This window comes from Anarhichas minor, unplaced genomic scaffold (genome assembly GCF_050575085.1).
Source record: "Anarhichas minor isolate MPS153535 unplaced genomic scaffold, ASM5057508v1 ptg000030l, whole genome shotgun sequence".
Classification (NCBI taxonomy): Eukaryota; Metazoa; Chordata; class Actinopteri; order Perciformes; family Anarhichadidae; genus Anarhichas; species Anarhichas minor.
This window is the reverse complement of record NW_027466476.1, coordinates 5259724-5278506: the sequence shown is the minus strand read 5'-3', so window position 1 is coordinate 5278506 and position 18783 is coordinate 5259724. Positions and strand designations below refer to the sequence as shown.

Here is an 18783-nt window from a genome sequence, read left to right as displayed (position 1 = left end):
GGGCTGGCAGGCCACCATAATGAAAAGAATCTGGCGGCAGCCCACTGTGTGCTGGTCATGAGAAGCATGTGCCGCCGGGGGGCTCTACTGCTAATTTCAGGGGGCAGCCAAGCGTTTCACGCTCGACTTGTCATCAGGCCAGAGGGGGCATTCATACTGGTTGACAGCAATTGCGAGAGGCCGGGCATGGGGTGTTTTGGGGAGGGGGAGCAAAGAGAGAGGGAGAAGGCTTCAGCTCCTTTCCCCCGCCTTGTACCTCCTGTCCCCCCTCTGCAATGATCAAACGCTATTGTAGGCAGGGTGCAGAATTACAAATGAGTGTCCTGTGGCAACGGTTGGAACTGGATTTAACTGCTCTTTCCGCTCTGCTCTCTACTCAGGTGGCCACGAGGGGCACACCTCATCCTCCAACCCCTGCTGTCCAGACAGGATTTAATTCTTGCATCTTCCGATTTAACATGACAATAATAATCTGCTACCGAAGCATGCAGTTTATAAGCCCACACCTTCAGACACAAGACTCGGGGCCTGTTTGCATCACTCTAAAGTTAATTGTGTCAACATATACTGTGATATATTACATTTTTCAGAAACTCCATTGTGAAATAATTTATGGATAAAATAACCATGCAAGAAAATCCAGCAAATATAACAAATCAAGGTACTTCCTCTGCCTGCTCGCTGATTTGCAAGATTGCCGGCAATAGCCTGATACACCCACAAACAATAAAGAGATGATACAAGCGTGATAAAATCTCTGATGGCTGACAAACTCGCCTTACTGTGTATATCATATTGTCTAGTCCATCCATGTCCTTGGTTTCTAGGAGCTCCCTCCATCTGGCAGTCTGTTAAAGGTGAAATGACTGACGGGCACATCTTTAATCAGTGCCATCGATTGGCCTGAGGATTTGGTGCGCACTTGGGGTTTATCTCTCAACTTGGCTGGATAAAATGAGCGCAAAGTCATTAAAGAGTTGAGGCGAGAGAAAAAAAAAACAGCAACAGAGGATGAAAACACCCCGTCAGCCCGACCCCTACATCGTGGATCCTATGAAGTGAGAGTGAGGGAGGTAGAGGGATGCTGGGGAGAGCAGGAGCTATACCAAGCAGTTGATACTAACAGCTGGCAGCCTCCCCCTTAAAAAAGAAAGAAGCGTCTGGCTCTAGTCTGGCAGCCAGGAGAGGCAAGCGAGGGACAAGCAGGGATGAAAGGAGGAGTGTGAGAGATGGAGTCGGTGATGAAAGGTGGGTGGTTGATGGTAGATGAGTGGATATGGAATGGGATGGGGGGATTAACCAGCTTGCGAGGAGAAACTTCTGTTCATTGCCTCTGACACAAGCAGTCACATGAGAGACGGAGGAGGAGATGGGAAACAGAGAAATAGAGACAGAGAGCAATGCAGAGGGAAGGAGGAGAGAGGAAAGGGGGAGGCAGCCACATTGCACATCTTCAGGCTGTGAATAATTTAGAGGAGCACTGGGAGACGAGACGAAGATGAACACAAAACACTGGCAGCGTTTGACCTAGAGCTGCAGCTACATCAGTGCACATCACAGAGCGGAGAGCTCTGTCTCGCGCTCCCTCTTCCTCCCCCCGTCTTTCTCTCTTCTGCTCTTCATCTGCCTCCCTCTGTGTCAGGGAGGAAACAGCTGTACGCTATTCTTGTTTCGCCTCACATTGTATGAAACTCAACAGAATGGCTGACAACTTTGTTTCACAAGGATCTCTCGCTCTCCCTCCCCGCTACGGGCACGTCATAAGAGTCTGAAAGCAGCGCGCAAAACAGATGCGTCTCCTATACATCTCTATCTACCAGACTGTACGGGGCAGTAGGGGCCGATACACGTCTGTGGCATCTCACATACACAGGGCTAATGATACTATCACATCCTGTGAGAAAGAACATTTTCACGGAATGAAAGCATCAACTTCAAAGAATTCAAACTTGATTCTAGCCGCCATCATGACCAACATTTTCTTAGACTTTTAATATTGGTTTTGGACTGTTGGTTGACCAAATAATGCAATTTGAAGACGGGACGGGTATTTGTCTGACAATTTACTATCAGAAACATAATCAATAGATTTTTCAGTATAATGAAAATATGAATTAGTCGCTGTTGTACTACGAGATCTAAATTATTCACTTGATTAAACCTATTCTAAATGAATATAAAACGAGTGTATGATTTATGACATTTTCAGTGAAATATATCTTGCAGAATGCCCACATCAAGCCAGCCTGCTCTGATAAGACCTGATGCAGTGTAAGTGAGGGACAGTGTTGAATGTGAGCAACCAGGCAGCAGAAAGTGTGGACAGCAGCAGTAAATAACAGCTGCCCTGTGATTAGGCACAGAAGAGGTTAAACAGAGCTCGTTCACGCCGCCTTTGTCAAGGTGCAATGAATCATCTAACCTGCTGAAGTGTGTGTCTGTGTGTGCATGTGTGTGTGTGTGTGAGAGAGAGAGAGAGAGTGATGAAAGGACCTCTGGGCATGTGGTGGGAGTGACAGTTGGGTGGACAGAGGGCTGTCTGATCAACCCAGAGGGGAGGGGCCATTTATTACTGTAATTAAAGAACCGTGGAAGTAGAGGAGCAGAGATTTTAAATGCACATAGAGTAAATCTTTTAATTTGGTAAGAATGATAGCATGAGGCAAGTGGATAAATAGTAAAAACATGAGGACTAAGGATGGCAAACAAAACATGCGGTAACTTGGTTCCCTCTCTTTATTTTCTCGCCCGCTCCCTCCCTCCCTCCAACACCCTCTCCCTCCCTCTCCCACTGTCTGCTGCCCGGACTGCGTGGCTGATATTAATGGGACGTCGCTTGTTTGTAAATGTGCCAAGTTGTGTGCACCGCTGCGGGCTGTCTATTATAGCAGGCCTCTGGGGCAGCCTTTCCATATGGCATCACATATGGCACTCAGCAGCATCAATTAATGTTGTTATAATACTGATTTTTATGAGCTAGGGTTTCACTCCTTTCCTCTCTTCTCTACCCCTCCCCCCTTCTTTCACCCACTGTCGCCGGTTCTTTGATTCTTCAAACTGCCTCTCTTCGATTCCTCAAACCTACGACAACCTGGCTTCTGAACAGTAGAGGATCCGAGAGGTTTTCCGTGCCAGATTTTGAAAGCTCCTACCAGCTCGACTGAACGTCGCTCAAAGACCGCGAACATGACTGTGTTCCCGCTACACTGCAGAAGAAGGGTACTACCAACTACTACCAATGTGTCAGAAACGTTGCATCTTCTCTGAAGCTGAGAGACTTCAATCAATGATATATGAAAGAATATGAGACAGCAATTACACAGACTGAAAACTATGTTCGGTGATATTACATATCTGCAACCAAACACTGCATTTACAGCAACAATTGTAGTTTTTGGTCACATTAGGCCAGCATCAGGGCCTATTAGAGTGTTAAATTAGGCCTGTATTTATATGCACAAAGCAATAGGCAGATGGATGTAAGAGCAGAATCTGAGGGGCCTTTTTGTTCCCTGGTGCCTTTGGTTGTGGATCTGACAGGAAGGGAACAAGAGCGTAGCAAAAAGCCCCGCTTAAAAAGCTCCCAGCCACACCAGTCTTGTCAGCGACGCCACAATTAGAGACTAGATCACTGGCGCTTCCCAGCGAGACACATCTCACCACCACTCCTCAATGGGACTCTTTCGTTTGAGGAACACACTCAACGCTGGGTTATAAAACGTTTCGGATGGCTAATCACTCTCAGGATGAAAGGCCCTGGCGTGTTCGTTTGTCTCAGCGTAGGGAGCTTCCCTTGCCGTTTCTCTGTGTCTGATTCTGATTGTTTTTGTTCCTTTCTTTTTCAGCATGCAGGCGAGCTGGCAGGCAGCGCTGTTTGAAGGTGCAGTCAGACCCGAGTGCAGGCCTGATGCTTTGTAGTGATATTTCCAGCAGCACAATCTCATTACTTTTTGACGTGGGGGATGCGTGCAGGGGTGGATTGTCATTTCACGCTGTCAAAAGTTCCGTGAGGGAACGGAGACGGGAATGGAACTTCAATGACCTGCGTGCCTCCGCCTCGTCAAGACTGAATATATTATACCAAATAACATAGATAAAATCCGATGAACCAGATCCTTTAAGATGCTTGTAAACTTAATGTCCATTCCCCAGGGGCGTTGAGGGAATCTCACTCCTTATCTGGACTCTTTGTAATTGGATCTATTTCCCAGCCTCCTAAACCTGTCACTATACATGCCCTGAACCTAATTAACCTACACCCAGCACTGCACATACAGGCAGGCAGTGCATGTTCATATGTAGCTAAGACAAACACATCTTTATGTTGAGAGGAAAAGTCCTGAGGGCATCGTCCCACACCTCTTAAAGATGGTGGGAGCTTCTGGACGTTTTCACATGGGACAATCATTGGCAGCCCCCCCCCCCCCCCCCCCCCCCCTTAAAAAAACTGGGGGAGGTATCCCTCGGAGTTGATTTCACACAGAGTTCTTTCAATACAGAGAAAAACTTTGCTCCGTTTAAGAAGCTGCCAGGCATTGATTGAAGCGCCTGGTTACTATGCGAACCCCAGCCTGTTGCTGGGGTGACTGTCCCAAAGTGCTTCCTGGGTAATTTTCGAGGTCACTGGTTTGTGCACGCCTATGTGGTGCAGATGGGCCCACCCTCATTCAGGGCCCAGCAGGAACTCTTTCATTAGACCCAGTGAATGGCCTCATTCATCCCCTTCACCTCAATTGGTCATGCTGGGTCTCCGCAGAGAGCCCAGGACAAACTTTTCTCTCTCTCCACTCCCTAATCTTCCACGCACCACCCACCTTAGTCATGCTTCACTTTTGTTCAGTAGCATGTGGTAGCTGAACCTCCAGGCCTCATCTGTGGGTGCAGATTACCTTAGACCGCCCACATGTAATGGGTGGAACGTAACAGACTACTGACATGCCGTCTTCGTTTATCTTGAAGAATGTTAAATAAAAACATTCCGTGACACATTATTCACTAATAGATCATCATGTTATCATGTCGGGGAAAACAAAATCTAATTATTTAAATCTGGTAACATCAATCCAACACATGCCCATGAAAATAATAATCATTCAAATTCAGAGATAAGTATTTTGCACAGATCTTTGAGTTATTAGTGCATTAATGCCCCGTTAGATATTGCTATTTATATTGCAGTGTTGCACAAAAGACCCGAAGGTCTTCCAGCAGAAGTCGGAGCCATTTCATCCAGAAGTTTCCTTTCAATCCACTGAGTCGCTCCTGTAACTGCAGTGCTTAGCCATGCTTGTAGGTCCTCTACTCCCTGCCTCTTTTTGGCCCTCAAGTGAGTCTCAGGTCTGGCCTAGTGAGAAGTGACTAATTGTCTTGAGTTGTTAGTGTGCCTTGAATGAGATCCACTGCAGTCTGCGACAGGGTGCAGGGTAATTTTGTTTCTCCCTCCCTCCCTCCTCCCCTCTCTCCCTCTTTCTCGTTCTTGCAGCAGATTTACCCCTTCTGCTTCTCAAGCTACTGAGCTGTAAAATTGAGTGGACGGCAGGCAGGATAAAGAATGAGACCTGGCATCGTAGACGCACTAACCTTGAGGAGGGCCACTGCTGCTGGCTGCACCTAAAGAGATGGAGACAGAACGTCAGCCATATTGGACTGAAGTAAGGTTAAAATGAGGAGGGAGGAAAGACGAAAAGGTAGAGAGAAAGGTGGAAACCCTTGCTGAAGAAACAGTATGACAGCTTGGTAAAGCAAATCTACATCAGGATGCACATGCACACTACAAATAGATGACGGGGTGTTAACCACAGAAAGAGAAAAAGGTATTAGCGATCGTTTAAACTGACTCCGTCGCTCTTCTTAAATTCCTCGTACTTTCTCACCACCATCTTTACGTTATAATACACTACATGATGTCTTGCACCGTTCATCCCTCAGCCACTGCAGTGTACCTCTCAACCTTTGCAATTTGATAAAACACACTGAACACTTTAAATGTCTGACAAAGTGAGCACATTTTTTGAGAACAGTGTATCATAAAAACGACCCCGGAGCACGTTTCCTAGTAGTTCTAAAAAAACAAAAACCTATCGTTCGTAATGAAATCAACTTGTATAGCCACCCATGGAAAGAATCCCAGCAATCAATTACTATGAATCACAAATACACTAGCTGCAGTTTAGATGTGAACAAATGGAGAGCCAGTCCCTTACAGCTGATATTAGAGCTCTGAGCTGCTCTCTCTGCCTGAGATTAAGCAGGTATGTACTCTCCGAGGCGGACAGTGCTCCCCCCGCTCCCCCCCCCTCCCCCCTCCAGTGTGCCGCACTATCATTTGCAGGAAAATTACTTCAGTAATGAAGAATCCAGGCCCATAAATCCTCATGGCCTCACCTTCCTTTGCCTCCCAAGTCTCGCTGAACAGCTAGTAAAAATCCCCTTTAAAAAATTCATGGCGCAATTTTGCTCAAATCCCTCCCAGCAAGCACAATTATGGAACTTTCATCTCAATTGATTTATGTCCTGCGCTGAGAGAGGAGGGGTGAAGGGAGGGGGGGAGGGGAGAAACAAAACAAGTGGTAAATCACTGTTTTTAAAAGGGAAGGCGTTAGGCCAGTTGTCACTTTCACTGCATGTGTTTTGTAGTGCATGAGATAGAGAGGTGCCTGGATGGGGGGGGGGGGGGGGGGGGGCAGGATTGTAATGGCAAAAAGGAGGGCGAGGGGAGGGAGATTGGAATGAAAGGAGTGGTATTCCACTTGATTAATAACACTAATCAAATTATACAGTGTTCCACTGTGCCCTGAAATCTGGGGCCATAATGTCCTCTAATGGCGTGGTTCACAGAGCTAAACTTCGGAGGGAAAACATGGTGCTGACTGCTGCATGCCTTAATGAAGGCAGTAAAACATCCATTTCCAGAAGCCATGAAATGAAAGGCAAGATTGTAGATGTGCACCCAGTGGCTCTCTCAACGCAAAAAAAAAGAAAAGGAAGGCTGTTAAGACAAAAGACAGTGTCGGAGAGAGAGGGAGAGACAGACAGAAAGATGCAAGACCTTAAGAAGAGAAATGAGGAGAAAATAGTACGAGTGAAGAGATGTAAAGGGCAACAACAGCAAGAGTAAGGGGATACGAGAAGAAAAGGGATGATGAAGTGTGGATAGAAAGACAGATTGGTAGATGCCCTCAGTGCTTTATTTCCAAAGAAGGCATGAAGACAATCTGTGTCTGCTGATTATGGATGAGCCAGGCTGCTTTACTGTGTCTGTTATACTTAGTGCTGCTGACAGAAGCCACAATTCATCACTATTTAGTTGCTGATGCACCTAACAGCAGCATCCTCCCCCTCATCTATCTCAATGCCACTCTATTAGGGTATTCCCTCTGTCCATCCAGGCATGCATTCAGTTGATCCATCTATCCATCCGTATTTCCATTTGTCCGTCCAGCCATGTGGGCATTCGTCTCTCCATTCATCTTTCCATCCACCTGTCTGTCCGCCTATCAATTCAACCAATCTTGAGTCAATAAAATTCTGCTCCGAGATCTGACAACAATATTGCTTTGACCTCGGCTGCCGGCTAGTTGCTGTAGGTAGGAGGTTAGCTTGTTATTTCTAGGCATTTTGCCAAAAGACAGTATGACTTCTGTCGGCAGCGGCAGACTATGTCTGACATCAAAATCTAACCACAACACGTACAGATCAGTATGGCTCTAGTCACAGAGTGTAGTGCTGGAGATATGTTTGCTGCACTTAAACGATGTGAAACTTCAGACACCTAAATGTATACAAACGCATTATGGTTTACATTTAATCTACTAAATTGCACATGCTACAAACAATCAAGGCAGCCGTTGCATCTTGAATAAAGCAAGTGTTGTGCATTGTCCTTGGGGCACAATTTCATCTGGAGAGCAAGGGGGGGGAAAAGAACAACAAAGCTGAGAAAACACAGATTGCTATTGTTATTATTATCATAATTATAGTTGTGCTTATCGTGCAAGCAGCCTCAATCAGGATGAAATACAGTTTCATTTCATGAAGCTTCCTGTTTTGACTGGCTTGAGTTTGAGAACCACACACTTGGCTGGCGTGCCAAAAACTCAATCAGGCGCAATTACATAGCCATCAGATAGAAATGTAATTGATTTGAAAGCTGACATGAGATATAACTACATTACAGTGGAGGCACAGTGGGGAGGCTCCTTGGGGACAGCGCCTACGGGGAGCTCATTACCGCCAAGCTTTGAATTATTGAGCGCTAAGGCAGTGACATTGAGGAGAAGAGGCGAGGGATTGGCTGCTACGACCCGCCAAGTGTTTATCTCAACTTACAACAGCCTAAGACGTCAGGAGTGATCTGACCACGCATGAATATTGCACTGGGAGAAGTTGTACTGGTTCATAATTGAAAGGGTTCAGGGCCAAGGTAGCGTCTGTGGCTGCACATCATACCAGCTATTTCCATATCTAGTATTTGTGATGAGTTCAACTAAGGCTTCCGCGGCAATGACACTACCTTGCCCTCGGGTCACATATTTAGCACTTAGCTTAGCATGTAGTTCGTGGATTATCAGCCTATGGGTCATTTCTGAAGTAGTGAGGGGTGACTGTTGGGAGGATAAAGATATAAGTCACCCTCCCCCAAGACACTGGTGGCTGCCTACCTCTGGGAGAGCTGTGCCCCCTAGGCTTCTGCCACTGATCTCAATCTGTATCTCTCATTCTTTCACTCTTCTCGCCTTCCTCACACAGCCCTCCTATGAGCTTTCTCACAAAAATGAGATCTCAATTAATTCAAGCGAAATGAGGACGAGGGAGGAAGAGGAGGACCCAGGAGCCCAGAGAGACAGAGAACAAGTAAGATAGGGGAGCCTAACAGAGCTGCTTGTCGATCTGCGGCCTGGAAACTGCAAACAGAGCACGGGGTGACTGTGCATGTGCATTAAGTCTTTTGCCAAGTCAATCCTTTGTGCAGTTTAAACATAGCTGATGAACAAACACTCGTCATTGCAGAGGTATGGTATATGCTGAGTAAATATACTGTTCGGAGAAAAGCGGACAAAAATAGAAGAGCAAAGCCTGAAAGAGATGAAGACAGGGCAGACATGATGACACGCAATTCCCTGCGTGTTGTTTATTACACGGATGCTGGGAGAGTCTCACAGGTTGACCTTTTATTAGAGCTCAGTGATTCGAGCTCTTATGACACAACGGTGACAGATGCTGTAGATGTAAAATTACAGTTCCAAGTATCCCCTTACAATGAACTACATGTCAGAGGCAATGAACAAACTGTGGTGTGAGGAAAAGCTGCATGTATGTCAGTTTATGAATGTGACCTGTGACCTATGCCCTTATGAACAAGGACCTCATGCGAGACCGCCATCATCAATCTTGAGTAAGCCCGGTCACCCTGCTTATTGCTCTATTAGGGAGCCACAAGCCACCACACAGCTCAGCTAAATTTCTCATAGCCTTGCAGAAAAACTGGCAGAAAACCAGCTGTTAGCAGGGGCTGCCGCTAGCTTTGAGGTCACTAGCGCACACACACATCCACACACACACACGCACACACGGAGACATTCTACACACACACAAAATATGTCATATGAGGTGGCACACTGCAGTACTCCCAGCAGCTACATATGCTAAGTAGGTTAAAAACAAATTGACACTGCACCCACTTTTTCCATCTGGATTGTTTCTCAAAGTACACAACTGTTTTACGTGTGTGTCACCGAGAAGTACACAAACAAATAAGGATAAATGGCCAATTTCTACCGGAAGACAACTTGTAAGCGGCGAGATGTTATCTCCAGTGCGAAGGTGTTATAAAAGTAACCACCCCGATGACAGAGCGTAAATCTCACAGCATTCTGAGATATTTTTTATGTTCAATGTTGACTGCAGTGCATATATTACAATGTTTTATCAGTCTCAGCTCTAGGACAAGGCTAGTAAAATAGGTGAGTCAGATAGTTCCAGATTTTCATATGATAAATACCTTGCATGTAAGGAGCCGGGGGGGAGGGGGATTGTGGCAAATGTGTTTCCAAGAAAATCAGTCTGCCACTAGTACTTAGAGTGATTGAATAGCCTGTAAACAGAAGCAGCAGACTTGCTTGACGCTCTCTGGGAGACACTAATATAGTTGTGCTTCCAGGAGCTGAAGGGAAGGAAGAAGGTGGGGCGCTGAAGTTCATGAACTGAACAGTGAGTGCAGGAGCTTTTAAAATGACCCTGTCTCTGCACCCGGTCCGGTCTCTGAACTGAAACTGCAGAGTAAAAGCACAAGACTACTGAGTGAAGTACGTCAAGTCAGTCATAAGACACCCTTGGTCAATGGCTGATAGTGTTCCTCGCATTAGCCCAATTCCAAATTAGATCTATCTTTAACAAAAAAAACAAAAAAAGCCATATGATGACACTTTCCCTCATTTAAGCTTTCCACCTTCTCCATTGCAAACCCCCTGATGAGAATACATTCTCCTTTGTTCATGGTGCTTGTAAAAGGACCTTTTTGAAAGCAGGCCAGCATCTTTCCTAACACAAAAATTCATCACAGTCAGAGATCATTATTTCCAGATCTATGTCCAATCCAGAAAGTGTGGAGACTGCACAAAACCTTGTTCATGTAACAGTTCTAATTAGAGGCGATATGAGAATGAAAATGATTTAAGCACACAATTTAGCACTTTAGTTGGAGGCATGTCTGTGTATCCACCACACATCAGCTGACATCGACACTGTATATTGAGCCGAAGGATATCACACTAAAGAAGGCCGGTTCTTCCATGACCTGAGTTTGAGGTGAACACAGTCGTGGAGCGTTTCACTGATATGTAAACAACTAATTATGTCGGTTATTTGGTCAAACATGTATCCTGTGTCTTCCAAAGTCCGTGACAGCAAAAGGAGAGACAACGCACAACCAACATGGATCAAAGACATATTTTAAAAGTTGCTCCACTTCCTTGATGTCAGTGCTTGGGTGAATAATTAATATATTTTTAACACGGTGTCAATTTCCATAGAAGTGTAACAGGAAGGAGGAGAGGCTGTGACAATTCAAACTGCAGCTACAGCAGTTTCGTTGGTGGTGAGCCGTTGTGAAAATGTGAGCAAAACCACAACCTATGTGCCTATTGTGCAAGCATGTAAAACCACAACGGGTTCTGTGAGTTGCTAAAAGAGAAGTTTATCTATATTTCGGGTTGAGCCACAACCCAACACAAACTGAAGCTGAAGTCCTGTGAAACAAACACATCAGTTTAGTTTTCTAGCTTGTGACACGTGGCACCTGTGAAACCTGATAAATAAGTTACAGATGGCGCATTTACAGGAATGTTTTATTAATGTTCACTGTCCTCACCAAATAAACCAATCAAATAAATGAGTGAAGAAAGATATTAAATGAAGATGCTCCCATAGAGGGCATGAGGGGGTCAACTGAAGACTTTAAACATATGTGAATGATATGCTACGGCCTTCACACAATAGTCACCAGATCTCAACCCAACTGAAAACACTGGCACTGTTCTGAAGCCTTGCTAAGACACTCTATTAAATAAAACTGCTCCTTTAGCCAAAACGTAAATAATCTGAAACAATAGACATGCGTGTATAAAACGCTTAGATACACACTTGAATCCCCAGACACCTGCCCAACGTCTCTTCTGACCCAAACATGAAACCATGACAAGAAATACTACGCAACCATTTGGTTTTGTTTGTCCTCCTGGGGCCGTCTTGGCTCTCAGAAACCCTACCCTGGCATTCGCCCTAATCCCCTGAGAATGGGCCAGTAGCATACAGCTAAAGCACCAGGTGATATCTGTAACAGACCTCCGTAGAAGTCTCCAAACGTGGCCCCGGTGACGCTGCCAGTTGGACAGCCCTTCTCCTGTTCTGCACTCGGCCTCAAGGGTAGCCCTCGTATCAGCTTACATCTAGCAGTTTCCCTCCGAAATAACAAGAGCTGCATCAACCTCAACTGATTCAATTGAGCAGAATTGCACACAGTTCATTGGCTTTTGGCTGGCGCTGGCGGAGTAGATGACAGCGATGTGCGGAGCCAGAGAGTATCAGTTGACCCAGACTAATTATTCATAAGGCCTTGTTGTGATGGCTGCTGCTCTGGTAAGGTCAGGCTTAGGAGCAGCTGAGGGGGAAACAAAAACACTTCCTTCTAAAACGGAGTCGACACCGCTAGGTATCTGCGGGAAACTATGAAAGGAAATGTGATGCCGCAAAAGGAATCACTAAGAGTGCTGAGCGCTCTCCTTGGGCCACTGTAAGTGGATAGCAGCGTGACAGCTACACATTCCCAACTGGAGGTTGTGTTTGATGCAACGGAGGATACGATAGGAGAAGGGCACTCATGCATGGCTGAAAGGAGAATGGTGCAGCTCCTTAACTAATAGTACACCCTCTGTCCTCACAACCACAGGCAGGCTGTCCCTTGAAATTTGTAATTACAGTAATTGTGATTTCGACAAATGGGCCTCCACTATGCTCTTCAACGGTGAAAATACAGGTTGCGTTATTCATGAGGAGCCTACTAAAAGCATCCATCGACAATGCTTTAATTTGCCAGCTCTTGGATGGAGGACATTTAAAATGTCCATATGTCTGCAAAAATATTCTGAAAATTACTTTTTAGATGAGTCTCTGACGGCGGCATAAACTCAATGACTCCTGCGAGGAAAACTGAGAGAAGGTTCTTGACCTGAACGCACAGATCAACTGCTCTCTGACCTCAATTTACAGTCAAAATGAACCACAGAAATGTGTACAAACAAATGCGCGCACACACACACACACACACACAAGACCCACTTATAAACAAGCACAGTAGTGTGGCAATTAGTGGCAAGAGCGGAAGAATGCTGGATCAGTTACAGTTATTGAATGTTAATTACAGCGCTTTACGGCGTTGAGGAGATAACGAGTTAGCGCCTGGTGACAGCAGCGACACGTCCTTTAACGAGAGCTGTGGAAATTTATGAAACTTGAGATCAGGGACAATGAGGCGTTACTGGCTTGTCAGACGCTCTCCTGCTCACCCTTCCTTTGTCCTAATGAAGGCAGACACTTGTTTCTTTCTCTTCTCGGCTCGTTCCAGCGCTGTTAGCCTGAAATGATTATTGTTTATGGAGGAAAGCTACAAAAATCTGCTGATTAGGATCGTGTCCTTGTCCACCTTATCGTCCCACATCACCAATGCCATTCAGCGTATGTTATAGCTATAAGCTAGAAAAAAATTAAGCAGAAAACATGTGGACGCATGTTTATAGGCCAAAGATAAACATGGGGTCATATTACAGATAATTCCCTGTCTGGTGCAAGGAACATAGCCGGTAGCCAGACAAATGTGAGCGACCATTAATTCCTGTCTATCTAAATAGCGAGGGATCAAGAGCTTGGTGAAATCCGACGGGTTAATATGGTCATGTTGTGAAGCCTGGTTTGGAATTTAGGTTAATGGAATCATTGATAGGGCTCAGCTCTAATGCCAGCAACGCTTAAGAAGATCCATGCCGCATGATTTAGACAAATCCTGGGACATTCTGCAAAGTTTCCCCCACTGACCCTGGCAAGACTTTTTGAAACAGACACACAGACAAGTCTGAGGATTTCTCCGAGTCTACACATCCTCTGCTAACCAGAATCCCCCGGGCTGTATCAACAGCCTAAATGGTATTTATAGAATATTACATCAGTTACACTGGGGCAAACGTGGGTCCCAATGGAAATATTAGGCATAATAAACACATAGAGGGAGCCTGTTTTCTTTTTTCCCCCCTTGTAAATTACTCTGAAATATGTGAGCGAGAATGTAGAGTAAACTATGGGATTCTTGAGCTTGCAGCGCATGTCTAGACTAGGACCTGGCAAAACAACTTCACTATGCTTCCCTTTAAAGTGATTTATAACTGCATTAAAGTATCTTGACTTACCTCTTATGTAGCCATATTACAAGCTGTGCTGCGATAAGAATGTTTGTGAGAGTAAAAATGGACTCCTAATTACCACAGTAAAGCTGCTGACCTGCTACCAATACTTGTGGTGGGGAAACAGTCATTTATGTGGGCTGCAGCCTCCACGAAGAGAGCAAGGGAAGCTCTTTCAAAACCACAGAAGACGAGGCGCTCAGATGTCAATAAAAACAGGTGTTAACCAGCTTAGCTAAGATGTTAAGAGCTTGGATAATCCTAGCCTGGATCCAAGAGGGATCCGGCTCTGGAATACTAATGCTGAGGAAGCAGCGTTAAAGCGCACAGAGTTAGGAGGTTGCGTTTGAGAGGTAGTGCTGCTGCTACAGGCTGGGAAAAGCTCATTTGCATCTGCTGGCAATTACCAAGGATTGAAGAATAAAGGACGTTCACGTATAGAGAGCACCTTGTGAGAGAGAGAAAAAAAAAAAAAAAGGAACATTTTACTTTGAGTAGTTTTCTGTGAAATCATATATGTATGATTGAAAGTAACATTTCACTTAAGTTACATTCTAAATGGGTTTATCATTCAGGCAGTTACCGCTTATCACAATCAAGAATTCAGTTTTGTCTCAACTCGTCGTCATCTGTTTTTTCATTTGTGTCTACCATGAAAAATGTACATTATATAGCTTTGTTTCTACATGTGTATCACTGTATCGCTACACGTCTAAAGCAGCTGAGTGCCAGCGGTGTCACACCTGCAGCTCCAGTCCAATTAAGGAAACCAGTGCACACCTTCAGGCAAGGAAAGTGATAGGAAAAACGTATGCCACCTGTGAGCAAAGATTTAGCTTGTTGTATATATAAACCTGCAAAATGTCAGAGTTTATATCAAATCCTATAAATGTGCCCACACACATGCACAGGTGAGCGGGTGTAGGGAGGATACGACAACGACTGAACAGCTTCGACGTGGAGAATCTGCAGCCTGCGAAACATGAACGACTGAGTTCAAGCCAGTTCCACGAGGCGCTTCGCACATAATTAATCTGTTTTTGACAACAACGGGACTTTCTTGAAAAGTTCTCTAAAACTGGTTAATATTTTAAAATATCTGCAGCTGTAAACACTACGCTGTCAGCATCCAGGAAAGCGTCTTTGTTATAATGTTTGACACTGAGGGGCAGAAAGATAGATCAAAGTACTGAACGAGTGAATGTGCTCATTTCCTGCTGAACTTATCTCCACACAAACAGATAGCACCTCGAGCAAATGTGCAATCACACCTAAAACAGAAAAAAAAAGAAGAAACTTCACATGCTAGAATGTGCCCCCGAGAAGAACCAGCCACAAACACGGTCTCACCTTGCAAACAGAACTCCTCCACAGTGAGCAAACACACTCCATGTCTACCTGAAACCACTCCCATGTTGTGAAAAGCCCGACAAAATAAAAATAAATCGATGCAACTCAAATCAACTCATCACCTTTTTCACTTAATCGACTTTGAGTGTACCACTTCGCGTGCTCCATGCATTCATAGACTCTCCAACATGCCACCCCATAATCAAATCAGCATCTGGTGTCAGGGTGGCTTGCGGTTCGGGGTGTTCCCGTTTGTAAACACCACCTGCCGGTTCTCACTCTGCTTCACTCACTGGGTGACATTAGCACAAGCGTGAAATGTGATTTTGCGTTGAGCAAACCTCTGCACCGAGCACATCTGAGCCTGCCCACCTGGAAAGCAGGCATAAATAATCTACGGTCACCTAAGTCAGAGGGAGTCGTCATGCATAAGACACGAGCCAGACAGCGGCAGCAACAGCCCTGCAGGATATTCCTCCTGGCTGATGTAAGAGGGATCATTCTGTTATGTTACGTCTGTCTTATTTCCTAACTCCTTAGTTCCTTGTGTTTTAGCCTTTTCTGCTTCTCTCTGGCTGTTTGTTTGTTTTCTCTTTTTGTTTTGATTACGTCTGATGATTTTGTGACTCTTACCTCTTCTATCTTTCGACACCATGTTTTGTATCGTCTTACACTTGTCTTGTTTTTTTTTGCACAACAAGAACAATAACAATTCAGTGCGCTTCCTGTCATTCTCAAGCTCCCAAGTAAACTATTATGCTGGTGACAAATTATATAGAGAGACGTAACACAAGCTTTTATAACAATAAAAACGCGAGTCGTTGCATGATTGAGAAACAAACTACAACAACAAATAAAAAGGCTTTTCTTTTTGGGCAACTGTATGATGGAAAGGAGTGCAACACTTATTGATGCCTGAATGTGTCCTGCTGTCTCCCTCAACACTACGATGGACCCACATTCTTGCATTTCCCCGTTCTGACCGATTTAGTTGGTCTGCCACAAAGCTGTGACGAGACCCCTGTTAATCACACACAATAAGCCATTGATGCAAAGCCATAAAGCGCCGCACAATCCAAGAAGCTCAATCATAAGCCAATTTATGCTCGTTGGTCAGGTTTGGTTAATACAACGGCGCTTAACTCCTTCGACATGATCACATATAATGCAATCAGATTTCCATTGACAGAGTATAAGCTGTGATTCGATTTCCCCCGGGGGGGGGGGGGGGGGGGGGGAAATACACATTGATATTCACTGCTCAGCACACACCGGCTTGACAGACGGGAAACCTACGTCGTGTATGCACTCTGTAACATGGAAAACCAGACACATCACCTTTACATTGCCAGCGTCTTGCCTTTTGATGAATGTCAACACAGCAGTTAGCAGGGAGGAAATGAGAAAAAGAGAGAGAGGACAGGAGAGGAGAGAGGAGAGAGGAGGGAGGGGGGTGGGCGGTGGGGGGAGAACACACAATTATAAAAGCTTCATTTCTTCAGAGAACCATAAAGTCTCGTCCCAGAAGGGCAGCTGAGCACAAATCAATTTCTTTCAGTCGATTACAAGCACTGAGGTTCTAACCTTCATTTGTGAGTCTAATACTCCAACAGTTATGTAGAACACATACCAATTAAGCAATTCTGCCGGAATAAGAGGGCCGTGAACTGACGCGATTATGGAGGCCGGGCCCCTGGGGAGGTCGGGTTATCGGCTCAGGAGCAGGGAAGACGATGGGAGCAGGGCAGGAAAGGATGGGGGAGAAAGATGGCGAAGGGAGAGGAGACACGGAAGCCACGGGAAAAGTAATTTATTAAGTCTAATACTCTGTGAAATGTTCCCGTGGTAATAAGGCGGGGAGATTGCGTTAATATCAGGGAGCCATGCAGAAAAGGTCACTCGATATCTGCGCCGCCCACCGGGGTCGCGCTGATGGGAGCTGCTCCAACACATCTGATAATGCTCTCAGCGTCGCCGCTCTGCGCCAGAGGTCGAGAGGATGGGAGCTTGGGAAAAGATGCCATTTGTGGAAATTGCAGTGATGTACCGCTGAGCTCTGACACAATTCTCACTGCTGGCTTTCTATGTGCAGACGGCTGTACAACGAGTGGATGGAATCAACACGACGACACCCAGTCAAAGATGATCAGATGTAAATAATACCTCTGTTATGCTTTCCACTAAGTTTTGATTTTGCAATCATTCATCTCCACATTGACATGAATATACAGGAATGGCAGGCAGCATCCTCCTTTTTTTTTCTGATTTTCAACCTCTGTTCGCACACGGGCTCATGAAAGGAAACACATTAGCGGCCGTCTCCATCTTTCTATTGTGGCAAACTAAATCGGATGCCATTTTGCTCTTGATTTAAAGAGCATGGAGGCATTTCTGCAGATGTGTGGCGATCAACACATTGTCATTCACTGCTGAGGCACCTTAACCACCGCCCTCCCTGCCAGAAGATTTATGGTAATTGATAGCATGTGATAGGATGCAGCCCATAAACCCATGTGAGGTATGTGTTTCTATGGTAACCCTTCCCTCTATCCACTAGCCCTATGCACCTTGGTGTTTTACTTTTTTTCTCCCTGCATCGTAGGCGCTGTCTATTTGGATGCCAGTGGTAGGAATGAGATGCAGATTTGCGGCAAAGCAGAGACACAGATGTTTCCTCATTGCCTTTTAATCTCCTATTCCCACAGCGGCTGGCGAGAAACACTCCCCTTAAGAATGGTAATTGGACGAGATGAATAATAAACAAAACAAAAACAGACCGATGTTTATAAGGAGCATTTTAACACTTCGGAATGATCAGACTTTATTGCTATTATTAGCACAGAGATGAAAGCAAGTGCTGCTTCCTCTGGGAATTGTGAAGGTCTGAGCTTTAACTCGTCTAATCAGTAGAAAAGCTATCAGGGTCTCGTAGAGAACGACAATGCCAGCTCATTAAGGCAGAGCAGTTAACAGTCTATCACTGATTTTTCTCCCTGCTCCCCAAAGTCTGCACTTACAGCACACCAGCCATTTGAGAATGCACCATAGCATTCGTATGATTTTATGTTTCTTCATCCACATCTTCTCCTTTTTCTAATTGTCTGGCTTCCATATGCACACCATATGCGCATAAAACCAAACTGCAGCTTGGTAGATTCATTGCGTGTAAATTTAAGATAATGATTTCATTAAGTACTGCCTGGCCCGATGTCATATGGCAAACACTTCTCCTCCGTCTCCCACCTAGCCAAACATCAGCCTCCACATCAGTAGGTGCTCCGTGTGTTTCTTGACAGCACTGAGATAAATGTGGATATTTTGACACTGTGTGATATCAGAAAACCGGCTATTTGCATGAGAAACCCGTCCCTCTTTCTCCCCGGAGAGCTTTATTACAGGAGGATATTTCAAACGCTATCAAATGTGCCAAACATTTACTTTGATAACTCCATCAGATGGCTCCCTGGGTTTAATGGTAGCAATC

The 18783-nt window shown here is 45.2% G+C and overlaps 1 protein-coding gene across 6 annotated transcripts in view; it reads right to left on the bottom strand.

Annotated features, from left to right (window-relative positions):
* fbrsl1 (fibrosin-like 1) overlaps positions 1-18783 on the bottom strand; it is a 250529-nt gene that overhangs the window by 95017 nt on the left and 136729 nt on the right. For 4 of the 6 annotated variants that reach the window (XM_076104290.1, XM_076104286.1, XM_076104287.1 and 1 more), the window contains one exon: positions 5581-5610. The exons of the other annotated variants lie outside the window; for them this stretch is intronic. In XM_076104290.1, the coding sequence (XP_075960405.1) occupies positions 5581-5610 (30 nt within the window). The remainder of the gene's footprint in view (positions 1-5580; positions 5611-18783) is intronic. 6 annotated transcript variants of the gene reach the window in all.